Raw genomic sequence first — 14,514 nt, 5'->3', positions numbered from 1 at the left:
CGTGTGCCCGTGTGCGAGGTCGACTGTTCAATTCCATCTGGGTGGATCTTTGTCGCTCATCGTGTGCCCGTGTGCGAGGTCGACTGTTCAATACCATCTGGGTGGATCCTTGTCTCTCATCGTGTGCCCGTGTGCGAGGTCGACTGTTCAACACCATCTGGGTGGAACTTTGTCTCTCATCGTGTGCCCGTGTGCGAGGTCGACTGTTCAATACCATCTGGGTGGATCTGTGTCTCTAGTTGTGTGCCCGTGTGCGAGGTCGACTGTTCAACACCATCTGGGTGGAACTTTGTCTCTAGTCGTGTGCCCGTGTGCGAGGTCGACTGTTCAATTCCATCTGGGTGGATCTGTGTCTCTCATCGTGTGCCCGTGTGCGAGGTCGACTGTTCAATACCATCTGGGTGGATCTGTGTCTCTAGTCGTGTGCCCGTGTGCGAGGTCGACTGTTCAATTCCATCTGGGTGGATCTTTGTCGCTCATCGTGTGCCCGTGTGCGAGGTCGACTGTTCAACACCATCTGGGTGGAACTTTGTCTCTAGTCGTGTGCCCGTGTGCGAGGTCGACTGTTCAACACCATCTGGGTGGATCTTTGTCTCTAATCGTGTGCCCGTGTGTACGATTAGCACGCTGGGCTACGTACAGTGTGAAAGAAGTTCAAAAATATGTACGGGATACACAAAGACAAAGATTCCCCCGTGTAACAGACTGTTGGGGCAAGTGCTGTTAGCGAGCACCTATGAAGGCCGGCCACGGCACACGAGTGGGTGGGTGGCCAACACCACGCCCGACCGCCTTTGTATCCCCAGTGGCGATGTTTACACACCGCACCGGGTAATCATTTGAGGCCGAGTCGACCTAGGGGGAGGCCCCAGGACAGGTGCAGATAATCGTTACCGGTGTTGGTGGCCGTGAGCGGGAATCGAACTCGGGTCGCCGGAATTCTGAGCGCAGCACGCTAACTGTTGCGCCACCAATCGTAAAATGCACACGTACACGCACACATTCACAATCACCTGGTCAAGTTACATGCATAATACATGCGTGCATACATAATACAAAGGCAGAGATTCTGCTCAAAGCCTTTAACAGACCTCTGGGGCACACGTACACACATGTATTCATACACACAACAGCAAAGACAAAGATCCCCCGCATAGCCTTAACATACTTTTGGGGCAAGTGCTATTAACACCTATGAAGGTCGGCCACGGCACGCGAGGGGGTGGGTGGCCAGCACCACACCCGGCCGCCTTTGTCTCCCCAGTGGCGATGTTTACACACCACACCAGGTACTCATTAAGAGGCTGAGTCGACCTAGGGGAGGCCCAGGAACGGCTCAGATAATCGTCACCAGTGTTGGCCATGAGCAGGAACTGCCGGGGTTTGTAGCACAACGCACGAACCACGCCACTACCACTACACTACTCCACCACCGCTTGTGCCAGACTAGGTGCACCTTGAGGTTAAGTGAAGTTAGGAAGGTTTCCTGGCAGGAGGTCGCGGGACAGACCCCAGGTACCATGGGTTGGCTGACTGAGATGACTGACAAATGCACCACCCGTGCCGCTCACTGTGCCAACTCGCTGCGTTTTATCCGCCCGGCGCTCCGCTCGTTGTTGTGAGCGACGCTCCTCTGCCCTCCGCTGTTGCTGGAGGGGTGACCGCCTCCCAACTGCCCAGTGGGCAGCAGCGTCCTTCACGAGCTTCCTCTTCCACGGAGGCCGATCTTGACACGTGTAGGCACGCACACGCGTGTCTGCGTCACACGTTCAAGTGTCCTGGCCGTTGGCAATTTAAACACCCCGGCAGAGGTCGCAAACGGGTTTTGATTCCTTACCCGTACCCGTACCCGGCCGCACCAGGGTCGCAAATGGGTACCCGTACCCGGCTGGGTACGGGTACCCGGCTGGGTACGGGTACCCGTTCCCTACCCGTACCCTACCCGAAATGAGTGACAAACGGTTACTCACCAGTGACTCACGGCCTACCCGTACCCGTACCCGGCCGCACCAGGGTCGCAAACGGCTACCCGTACCCGGCCGGGTAGCCGGGTACGGGTATCGGGTACCCGGTTGCGACCTCTGCACCCTGGTGCCTGGCCTAGCCAGATTCAGACGACGTCGTCTCGCGAGGCAAGCAGCGCAGCACGGCTTGGTCCGGCTCGGCTCGGCAAAACGGCAGTGGAACAAAAACACGATGAGCCGTGCCCATCGTGGCACGGCTCACATGTGCCAGTGGAAACAAAAACAACGGTGTGGCTGTGTCCCTTGCCCGAGAAGCACGGTGGCTATGAGATGTTAACTACCTCGCCTGGTATACAGGAGGTCGTGGGTTCGATCCCGACCCTAACGCCTGCTGCTGTATATTTTGAGTTTGCGTGTCTCTCTCTCTCATCATCATCACGGTGGCTAGGAGATGTTAACTACCTCGCCTGGTATACAGGAGGTCGTGGGTTCGATCTCGTACCCTGACGCCTGCTGTATATTTGGAGTTTGCGTGTCTCTCTCTCTCTCATCATCATCACGGTAGCTAGGAGATGTTAACTACCTCGCCTGGTATGCCGGAGGTCGTGGGTTCGATCCCGACCCTGACGCCTGCTGCTGTCTACTTGGAGTTTGCGTGTCTCTCTCTCTCCACAATGGTCACGTGGATTTTTCTCCAGGCCCTTCTGTTTTTCCCTCTGCTGATGAATCTGAGCCCTCTCTCCTCATCACGTTACGGGAACCCCACCCTCCCCGACCGATATTTTTCTAGGAAACCGGGGCGCCACACGCGTCGATGAGCCTCCGATCAATGGGGGTTTTGTTTTGTTTTTGTTTTGAGTTTTTATTTCTTTGTGAACGTGATTTACGTTTATTTATTACTGAACGTTATTTTTCCACCCTGCCGCTGTTTTGCAACCCCGATCGCATCGCTGGCGGTGGCGGTGGCGAGGCGGTCGGCTCCCTCGAACCCGGTTCTAATCATAACCCAGTCAATCGCGAGTCCATTAGTCTCTACGTGAGTCTGTTAGTCTCTATGTGAGTCTATGGGTCTATATGTGAGTCTATGAGTCTCTATGTGAGTCTATGGGTCTATATGTGAGTCTATGAGTCTCTATGTGAGTCTATGGGTCTTTATGTGAGTCTGTGAGTCTCTATGTGAGTCTATGGGTCTTTATGTGAGTCTGTGAGTCTCTATGTGAGTCTAGGGGTCTCTTCGTGAGTATGCCAGTCTTTATGTGAGTCTATGGGTCTCTACGGGAGTCTGTGAGTCTCTGTGAGTCTATGGGTCTTTATGTGAGTCTATGGGTCTCTATGTGAGTCTCTATGTGAGTCTCTATGTGAGTCTATGGGTCTCTATGTGAGTCTGTGAGTCTCTATACGAGTCTGAGCCTCTATGCGAGTCTATTGGTCTCTATGTGAGTTCATGGATCTCTTTGTGAGTCTATGAGTCTCTACGTGAATCTATTGGTCTCGATGTGAGTCTGCAAATATGTCAGCCTCTATGTGAACCTGTGGGTCGCTTTGCGAGTCTATGAGTCTCTACGTGAGTCTATGGTGTCTTTATGGGAGTCTACGGGTCTCTATGCGAGTCTATGGGTCTCTACACCAATTCACTGCAGTTTGGGGCTGAAACCCGGACTCGAACCCAGGATCTCGGCAGTGACGGCCTCGGCACTCGCTCAGCGTTTGTGACCTCCGAAAGCCACGTGGCCTCATTTTCGTCGTGTGTCTTTGATCCGTCCTGGAAAAATCGGTCGCTTCTTGGAAGATGAAGGAGAAGAAGTGGGGGGCTGGGGGGCTTTGTGGGTGGGGGTGCGGGGGAAGAAATTAAATAAATAACCCCAGCGCATCTCTCCTGCACCACTTGCCTCTTGTTTCTGCTCTTGCCTTCGTTTGATCTCCCCGCTCTCCTCGCCGATGCCTGAACTCCCAATTAGTCGCCCTCTGACTCTTCGCTTTTTTTCCCCCGTGTCGGGGGCAATTTCTCGAACAATTGGGACGGAGGTTTTTTTGCGGTGAAGGGCGGCAGGGGAACGATTGAAGCTACGTGCCAAATTATTGGGCCTTACGCGGTCAAGCAAAAAAAAATCTCACGGTTTTTTATTTTTCCCGTACAGCTACCGCTGCGCGTTTTTCCCCGGGCCCTGCGGTTTGTTGCTGCGCCGACCGGGCTGGGCCGGGCCCGGCCGGGCGTCCCACCGGCTTGCGCTACCGGCGGCTCCCGGACTCCACTCGGAGTTGCCTGGGGGTTGCCGTGGCTCAGTCCGTGACGTGGGGGCGCGATAACTCTCGCTAGCGCGTGCGCGCATCACGTTGATGAGGTTGAGCAAAGTAACGACACGGACGGGACTCGTCGCGTCACCTGTACGCAGTGGCGTCGCTGTCGTTGTGTTGTTGTGTTGTTGTGTTGTTGTGTTGTTGTGTTGATGTCGTGTTGTTGTTGTCACTATGTGAGTCTAACACGAGGAATAGCTTTGAAAGTTGTATAATCTCCTGTAGATGTAGATGCAACTGGTTCTTCACGTTCTGCAGATGTAGATGCAACTGGTTCTTCACGTTCTGAAGATGTAGATGCCACTGGTTCTTCACGTTCTTCACGTTCTGCAGGTGTAGATGCCACTGGTTCTTCACGCTCTGTAGATGTAGATGCCACTGGTTCTTCATGTTCTGTAGATGTAGATGCCACTGGTTCTTCATGTTCTGCAGATGTAGATGCCACTGGTTCTTCACGTTCTTCACGTTCTGCAGGTGTAGATGCCACTGGTTCTTCACGCTCTGTAGATGTAGATTCCACTGGTTCTTCACGTTCTGTAGATGTAGATGCCACTGGTTCTTCATGTTCTGCAGATGTAGATGCCACTGGTTCTTCACGTTCTGCAGATGTAGTTGCCACTGGTTCTTCACGTTCTGCAGATGTAGATGCCACTGGTTCTGCACGTTCTTCACGTTCTGCAGATGTAGATGCCACTGGTTCTTCACGTTCTGCAGATGTAGATGCCACTGGTTCTTCACGTTCTGCAGATGTAGATGCCACTGGTTCTTCACGTTCTGCAGATGTAGATGCCACTGGTTCTTCACGTTCTGCAGATGTAGATGCCACTGGTTCTTCACGTTCTGCAGATGTAGATGCAACTGGTTCTTCACGTTCTGCAGATGTAGATGCCACTGGTTCTTCACGTTCTGCAGATGTAGATGCCACTGGTTCTTCACGTTCTGTAGATGTAGATGCCACTGGTTCTTCACGTTCTGCAGATGTAGATGCCACTGGTTCTTCACGTTCTGTAGATGTAGATGCCACTGGTTTTTCACGTTCTGCAGATGTAGATGCCACTGGTTCTTCACGTTCTGCAGATGTAGATGCCACTGGTTCTTCACGTTCTGCAGATGTAGATGCCACTGGTTCTTCACGTTCTGTAGATGTAGATGCCACTGGTTTTTCACGTTCTGCAGATGTAGATGCCACTGGTTCTTCACGTTCTGCAGATGTAGATGCCACTGGTTCTTCACGTTCTACAGATGTAGATGCCACTGGTTCTTCACGTTCTGCAGATATAGATGCCACTGGTTCTTCACGTTCTGCAGATGTAGATGCCACTGGTTCTTCACGTTCTGCAGATATAGATGCCACTGGTTCTTCACGTTCTGCAGATGTAGATGCCACTGGTTCTTCACGTTCTGTACGTTCTGCAGATGTAGATGCCACTGGTTCTTCACGTTCTGTAGATGTAGATGCCACTGGTTCTTCACGTTCTGCAGATGTAGATGCCACTGGTTCTGCACGTTCTTCACGTTCTGCAGATGTAGATGCCACTGGTTCTTCACGTTCTGCAGATGTAGATGCCACTGGTTCTTCACGTTCTGCAGATGTAGATGCCACTGGTTCTTCACGTTCTGCAGATGTAGATGCCACTGGTTCTTCACGTTCTGCAGATGTAGATGCCACTGGTTCTTCACGTTCTGCAGATGTAGATGCCACTGGTTCTTCACGTTATGCACGTTCTGAAGATGTAGATGCCACTGGTTCTTCACATTCTGCAGATGTAGATGCCACTGGTTCTTCACGTTCTGCAGATGTAGATGCCACTGGTTCTTCACGTTTTGCAGATGTAGATGCCACTGGTTTTTCACGTTCTGCAGCTGTAGATGCCACTGGTTCTTCACGTTTTGCAGATGTAGATGCCACTGGTTCTTCGCGTTCTGCAGATGTAGATGCCACTGGTTCTTCACGTTTTGCAGATGTCGATACCACTGGTTCTTCACGTTTTGCAGATGTAGATGCCACTGGTTCTTTGCATTCTGCAGATGTAGATGCCACTGGTTTTTCACATTCTGCAGATGTAGATGTCACTGGTTCTTCACGTTCTGTAGATGTAGATGCCACTGGTTCTTCACGTTCTGCAGATGTAGATGCCACTGGTTCTTCGCGTTCTGTAGATGTAGATGCCACTGGTTCTTCACGTTCTGCAGATGTAGATGCAACTGGTTCTTCACGTTCTGTAGATGTAGATGCCACTGGTTCTTCACGTTCTGTAGATGTAGATGCCACTGGTTCTTCACGTTCTGCAGATGTAGATGCCACTGGTTTTTCACGTTGTGTAGATGTAGATGCCACTGGTTCTTCACGTTCTGCAGATGTAGATGCCACTGGTTCTTCGCGTTCTGTAGATGTAGATGCCACTGGTTTTTCACATTCTGCAGATGTAGATGTCACTGGTTCTTCACGTTCTGTAGATGTAGATGCCACTGGTTGTTCACGTTCTGCAGATGTAGATGCCACTGGTTCTTCGCGTTCTGTAGATGTAGATGCCACTGGTTCTTCACGTTCTGCAGATGTAGATGCAACTGGTTCTTCACGTTCTGTAGATGTAGATGCCACTGGTTCTTCACGTTCTGTAGATGTAGATGCCACTGGTTCTTCACGTTCTGCAGATGTAGATGCCACTGGTTCTTCACGTTCTGTAGATGTAGATGCCATTGGTTCTTCACGTTCTGCAGATGTAGATGCCACTGGTTCTTCACATTCTGCAGATGTAGATGCCACTGGTTCTTCACGTTCTGCAGATGTAGATGCCACTGGTTCTTCACGTTCTGCAGATGTAGATGCCACTGGTTCTTCGCGTTCTGCAGATGTAGATGCCACTGGTTCTTCATGTTTTGCAGATGTAGATGCCACTGGTTTTTCACGTTCTGCAGATGTAGATGCCACTGGTTCTTCACGTTCTGCAGATGTAGATGCCGCTGGTTCTTCACGTTCTGCAGATGTAGATGCCACTGGTTCTTCATATTCTGCGGATGTAGATGCCACTGGTTCTTCACGTTCTGCAGATGTAGATGTCACTGGTTATTCACATTCTGCAAATGTAGATGCCACTGGTTCTTCACGTTCTGCAGATGTAGATGTCACTGGTTCTTCACATTCTGCAGATGTAGATGCCACTGGTTCTTCATGTTCTGCAGATGTAGATGCCACTGGTTCTTCACATTCTGCAAATGTAGATGCCACTGGTTCTTCACATTCTGCAGACGTAGATGCCACTGGTTCTTCACATTCTGCAGATGTAGATGCCACTGGTTCTTCACGTTCTGCAGATGTAGATGTCACTGGTTCTTAATATTCTGCAGATACCACCACCACCACCATCTATTGCGCGGCGGTTGAACCAAAGGTTTCTAAGTCAGAGAAGTCCCCGCGTCGCGCCGCGTTGCGTTGCACTGACTTGGCGCCGCGTCGTTCTCCGCAGGAGTCCATGGGCAAGAGCTCGGACAGCAAGTCGTACGTGATCGCCGCCCGCTGGGACCCCACGCTCGCCACCTTCCACGGCCTCAACGACGAGACGGCCAAGGGTACGTGCACTCGCGCTGCCACCGCCGGCGCGGAGGCGGCGACGGTGACGCCCAACGCCGAGCCGACGTTTGGCGGACGTTGTCGGTGCCCGACGTTGGGCCGACGTTCGGAATCAAGATATTTATACTGGAGGAATCCGATGAGCTGTGAAGGTCTTTTAGACGGATGTCCAGTAGTTGAGCAGGTGGTCTGATTTTGGTTGACGTTGAGCCAACGTTGGTGCGACGTTCGGTCGACCTTGGTTTGACGTCGGTGCGACGTTGGTGCAACGTTGGGCCGACGTTGGTGCGACGTTATGCCGATGTTGTTCCAATGTTAGCGCGACGTGGCTCCGACGTTGGCAGAGGGTTTGTTAAATGATTGTGGGTGGCTTAATGGTTGTTTGGTTTATTTTTATTTTACTTTTATTAATTTTTATTTTTTTACCTACGTGACTTTACCGAAAAAACCTAAGAATATGAATCCTTGCAGTCACGAAAGCTTCAAATCTAGAATTCGATGCATGTGATTGCATGACTGGTTGTTCCCTTGTGATTGGTTGATTGGTTGATGAAACGCCTGCCTCACTGCCATCTGCGAGCCACAAATCAATACGAAATGTCGATGGATCAGTAGACAAAATATTCTCAAAGAGCGCGTTTCTGGCCAAGGTAAAGAGAGTTGAGTGGGGAGTGCAGGCCATCATCCATCCATCCATCTTGGGCCGCATTGGCACAAGACTCGACCAAAGACAACGTCAAACTTAATTTTAAAAAAATAATCGGGAGAAAGAATTAAATAGCCGCTCCGCCCCTCCAATCGGCGCCCTTTGCTCCTCGGCGCAAGCGTGAGAATCCACGCGCACTCGGCATTTGCCGCGCCTGCCACGACGTATCCACGGCGCGTCGTCCTAACTGGGAGAGACGGCGATGCCATGCCTATTAGCTGCCCCACGCTCCCCACCGCTGTCCCACGCTCCCCACCGCTGTCCCACGCTGCTGAACGCTGTGCCCCCCCCCCCACCCACGTCGTCAGCGGGAGATGAAATGGAGGCCAGCGAAGGTTATCATCATCATCATCATGATCGCGGAATCGGCCACACGGAACGGACGGGCGGAGGGACGGACGGATGGACGGACGAACGGACGGACACAAATGGACTGACGGACTGACGGACGGACGGACGGATGGACAAATGGATAGCAGGACAGACGAATGGATGGACCAATGGGCTGACAGCCAGACGGATGGACTGACAGATGGATAAGACAGATCGACAGACCATCTCCCAGCGCATCAGTTTAAATCATGTGGGGGGGCGGGGGTAAGTTTCTTAAATCATCCCCCTACCCCTTCCCCCTGCTTTTGTTCACCCGGCAGTGTTAACGTGTTCACCCATTAACAGATGAACCCGCCCGCCTACCAGAGAAGCGCCTAGCGGCCACCGTGCAAGAGCACAGGGGGCTCTCTGGGGCCTCCCTCTGGTGGAGTTGGAGGCACCTTCTGACCCGCAGCAGCCAGAGGCGTGAGCAGGGCAGTTGCAGGGCTGCGCCTGTACCCCAAAAGCCGTCCGTCCCCGGCTAGGGTACACGGCTGGGGGTCTCCGCGCTTTGGGGGGTGAGGGCGTTTTTGAGGGGTGTGGGGGGGGGGGCACGCGCTTTGGGAGGGGGCCCTCGATTCGACGTCCCCGGTGTCTTCAGATGTCAAACTTCCGGTTGAGTTCCCAGAAGTTCCGCAGACGGAGACGCCGCTGCTCCTTCACGTTCCGCGGATGCTGACGTCATCATCGTCGCCGCGCTCACGACGCCGTCTCCCCCCCCTCGCCCTCCTCTCCCCCCCCCCTCGCCCTCCTCTCCCCCGCGCCTCTCTCCGCAGACAAGATGGCTCACCTGACGGTGGCGGCCGACCTGGTGGTCACCGAGGTGCAGGACCCGGTTCGATTCCTGTTCGAGGCGCCGGCTCGTGTGTTCCCGGCGACGGAGCGGTTCTGGTATTTCGGCCGGCGAGCCTTCACCGACACCTTCCACCTGCACCTGCGGCAGGCGAGTCTCTCCTCCCGTCGTCGGAGCTCGCTCGCCGGCTCGCCCCGGCGGTCGTCCGTCCGCTCGGTCGGTCGGCCACCCGCTCGTCACGCACGCGCTCTCACCCGTTGACCGTCTACTTCTTCTTCATTGTATGGGCCCCGCGGGGACCACCGGCGGCCCCCACCCCCCCCGGTGGCCTCTAGTTCGACCCCTGACGTGCGGGCCCCACAGACAACACACAAAGAGTGAAAAAATCCCCATAATCATCGTCATCATCGTCATCATTGTCATCATCGTCGTCATCATCGTCATCATCGTCGTCATCATTGTCGTCATCATTGTCGTCATCATCGTCATCATCGTCATCATTGTTATCATCGTCATCATTGTCATCATCGTCGTCATCATCGTCATCATCGTCGTCATCATCGTCATCATCGTCATCATTGCCATCATTGTCATCATCGTCATCATCGTCATCATTGTCATCATCGTCGTCATCATCGTCATCATCGTCGTCATCATCGTCATCATCGTCATCATCGTCGTCATCATCGTCATCATCGTCGTCATCATCGTCATCATCGTCATCATTGCCATCATTGTCATCATCGTCATCATCGTCATCATTGTCATCATCGTCGTCATCATCGTCATCATCGTCGTCATCATCGTCATCATCGTCATCATTGTCATCATCGTCGTCATCATCGTCATCATCGTCGTCATCATCGTCATCATCGTCGTCATCATCGTCCTCATAGTCGTCGTCGTGCTGCTGTCAAAACCCCCAATGGCTTCAAATGGCGCGGTGGCCCCCACGTGCTCCTGATGTGGTCTTGTCGGCGAAAGTGCCCAACCCCCCCCCCCCCCCCTGCAAGTTCGTGAAGATCGCTGGGACCGACACACGCTGAGACCAGGCTCACCACGAGGGGGCCCACGCTACGCGAGGCCGGAGGGGCCCAGGTGCTGGGCAATGAAGGAGTGGGGGGGAGGGGGGGTGGGGGTGGAGGGGGGGGGAGGTGGGGGGGGGGGTGCCATTTTAATTGCTCTCTCCGGGGCTCACCCCACAGCGGAGGCTGCTCCTCCACCGCTGGAGAGGTGGAGGGGGGGGAGCGGAGTGGAGCAGAGAGTGGCGCAGGGGGGGGGGGGGGGGCAGAGTGGAGCAAAGAGTGGGATGGTGGGGGGCAGAGTGGAGCAGGGGGGGGGGGGAGTGCGGGATCGGGGAGGGGGCTTTGAATTGAGATGGGGGTGTGGAAGACTGAGAGGGTGCGAGAGAGAGCGAGAGAGAGTGGATGGAGAATTTATTATTCTTTTTTCTCACGTTGATGGCGTTTCTGGTATTAGGCGTCTGTGTGCGCGTGCGTGTCACTGTGTGCGTGTCACTGTGTGCGCGCGTGCGTGTCACTGTGTGCGCGTGCGTGTCACTGTGTGCGCGCGTGCGTGTCACTGTGTGGGGAGCGGTGGTGTAGAGGTCAGCGCGCTGTACTACGAACTCGACGATCCGAGTTCGATTCCCGCTCGCGGCCAACGCTTGTGACAATTTTCTGAACTGGGCCTCACCTAGGTCCACTCAGCCTCAAATAAGTACCATGGTGCGGTGTAGTGTTGGCCGTGCCGGCCATCATAAGTGCTCGTTAACAGCACTTGCCCCAACAGTCTGTGGAGGCTATACGGGGGATCTTTGTCTTTGGAAAGCCGCATTGTGGCTGTGAGCGCGCTGCACTACGAACCCGGCGTAGAGCCGAGTTCGATTCCCACTCACGGCCAACACCAGCGACGATTATCTGAACGGGTCCTGGGCCTCCTCCCCTAGGTCGACTCGGCCATAAAAACGAGGACCTGGTGCGGTGTGTGGTAAACGTCACCACTGGGTGATACAAAGGCGGCCGAGCATGGCACGGTGCTGACCACCCCCCCCCCCCTCCCCCCACCTCGCGTGCCTTATCATCCTTCACGGGTGCCGCTACCGAAAGGCAAACTTGATTTGAAGCTAAAGGCACTTGCCCCCAACGGTCCATTGAAGGCTATACGGGGGATCTTTGTCTTTGCCACGTCTCGTGGCTGGGCCCCCCCCCCACCCCCCCCCCACCCCCCCACCCCCGACCTGCGCCTGCTGGAACGCGCTCGCGGGGCCACTCCGCTCGCTGCTCCGCGGCTCGCCATGAAATTGGAATCGATTTTTATTCGCCGCCGTCTCGCAGGCGACCTGACGGCCGTCTACGAGACGATGATGGGGCCCCCCGGGCCTCTCCCCTTCCTCCCCTGCTCCCCTCCCCTGCTCCCCTCCCCTGCCCCCCTCCCCTGCTCCCCTGCTCCCCTGCTCCCCTCCCCTGCCCCCCTCCCCTGCTCCCCTGCCCTGCCCCCCTCCCCTGCTCCCCTGCTCCCCTCCCCTGCTCCCCTCCTCCCCTGCTCCCCTCCCCTGCTCCCCTCCCGTGCTCCCCTCCTCCCCTGCTCCCCTCCCGTGCTCCCCTCCCCTGCTCCCCTCCTCCCCTGCTCCCCTCCCCTGCTCCCCTCCCGTGCTCCCCTCCCCTGCTCCCCTCCTCCCCTGCTCCCCTCCCCTGCTCCCCTCCCCTGCTCCCCTCCTCCCCTGCTCCCCTCCCCTGCTCCCCTCCCGTGCTCCCCTCCCCTGCTCCCCTCCTCCCCTGCTCCCCTCCCCTGCTCCCCTCCCCTGCTCCCCTCCTCCCCTGCTCCCCTCCCGTGCTCCCCTCCTCCCCTGCTCCCCTCCCCTGCTCCCCTCCCCTGCTCCCCTCCCCTGCTCCCCTCCCCTGCTCCCCTCCCCTGCTCCCCTCCCCTGCTCCCCTCCCCTGCTCCCCTCCCCTGCTCCCCTCCTCCCCTGCTCCCCTCCCCTGCTCCCCTCCTCCCCTGCTCCCCTCCCCTGCTCCCCTCCCCTGCTCCCCTCTCCTGCTCCCCTCCTCCCCTGCTCCCCTCCCCTGCTCCCCTCCCCTGCTCCCCTCCCCTGCTCCCCTGCCCTGCCCCCCTCCCCTGCTCCCCTGCTCCCCTGCTCCCCTGCTCCCCCTCCCCTGCTCCCCTCCCCTGCTCCCCTGCCCTGCCCCCTCCCCTGCTCCCCTGCTCCCCTGCTCCCCTCCCCTACTCCCCTGCCCCCCTCCCCTGCTCCCCTCCCCTGCTCCCCTGCTCCCCTGCTCCCCTGCTCCCCTCCCCTGCTCCCCTGCCCTGCCCCCCTCCCCTGCTCCCCTGCTCCCCTCCCCTGCTCCCCTGCCCTGCCCCCCTGCTCCCCTGCCCCCCTCCCCTGCTCCCCTGCTCCCCTCCCCTGCTCCCCTCCCCTGCCCCCCTCCCCTGCTCCCCTGCCCCCCTCCCCTGCTCCCCTGCCCTGCCCCCCCTCCCCTGCTCCCCTGCTCCCCTCCCCTGCTCCCCCTGCCCTGCCCCCCTCCCCCTGCTCCCCTGCCCCCCCTCCCCCGCGTGTGCCACCCTCGGCTACCCGACGAGCAGGCCGGCCGACCGGGCACCGCCACCGAACCCCCGACAAGTCGGCGCGGGAACGCAACGTTCGCGCTGGCCAGGAATTTGGTCTGACGAGCCGCGAATGATGAATGCGCGAATGCCGGGGGAGGGGGCATGGGGGGTGGGGGTGGGGGTGGGGAGGGAGCGTGGTGGTGGTGGGGGGGGGGGCCATGCGAGAGAGACGTGGGCTCAGCTTGGAAGCCCTCCGGGCCAGTGAGTGGTGCTGGAGCCGCGGACGCAATCAGCGGGGATGGTGGGTGTGAGATGCGGGGAGCAGCGGTTGACCACCACGGCCGCTTCAAAGGGAGGTGGATTTGGTGTGTGCGATGAGTTAGTCCATTCGTCTGTCCATCCGTCTGTAACACGGGGGGGGGGGGGGTCTCATAACGATGAACGAACCCTTACGCGGTGGTGATGATGATGATGACCGTGACGACGATGATTACAACGATGATGGCGATCACGATAGTCATGCTGATGATGCTGGCATCAACGAGGTCGGTGATGGTGATGATGGTGATGACGATGTTACAGTGACCCAGGCGATGGTGATGATGGTGATGATGATGGTGATGCCATACCAGTGACCCAGGCGATGGCGATGATGGTGATGACGACAACGACGATGACGATACCAGTGACCCAGGTGATGGTGATGACGACAACGATAACGATGATACCAGTGACCCAGGCGATGATGATGATGGTGATGATGATGGTGATGATGATACCAGTGACCCAGGTGATGGTGATGACGACAACGATGACGATGATACCAGTGACCCAGGCGATGGTGATGACGACAACGATGACGGTGATGACGATACCAGTGACCCAGGCGATGGTGATGACGGTGATGATGATGGTGATGATGATACCAGTGACCCAGGCGATGGTGATGACGACAACGATGACGATGATACCAGTGACCCAGGCGATGATGATGATGGTGATGATGATGGTGATGATGATACCAGTGACCCAGGTGATGGTGATGACGACAACGATGACGATGATACCAGTGACCCAGGCGATGATGATGATGGTGATGATGATACCAGTGACCCAGGCGATGGTGATGACGACAACGATGACGATGATACCAGTGACCCAGGCGATGATGATGATGGTGATGATGATGGTGATGATGATACCAGTGACCCAGGCGATGGTGATGACGACAATGATGACGGTGATGACGATACCAGTGACCCAGGCG

General features: G+C 56.2%; 1 protein-coding gene across 1 annotated transcript in view; it reads left to right on the top strand.

Moving 5' to 3' along the window:
* The window catches only part of LOC144734070 (rab GTPase-activating protein 1-like), a 146,717-nt gene that overhangs the window by 28,657 nt on the left and 103,546 nt on the right, over positions 1-14,514 (top strand). The window contains 2 exon segments of the mRNA XM_078616121.1: positions 7,727-7,829; positions 9,685-9,851. Coding sequence (XP_078472247.1) covers positions 7,727-7,829; positions 9,685-9,851 — 270 coding nt within the window.

Source organism: Lampetra planeri, chromosome 49 (genome assembly GCF_965212315.1).
Source record: "Lampetra planeri chromosome 49, kcLamPlan1.2.h2, whole genome shotgun sequence".
NCBI classification, from domain to species: domain Eukaryota; kingdom Metazoa; phylum Chordata; class Hyperoartia; order Petromyzontiformes; family Petromyzontidae; genus Lampetra; species Lampetra planeri.
This window is presented reverse-complemented; position numbering and strand designations above follow the sequence as displayed.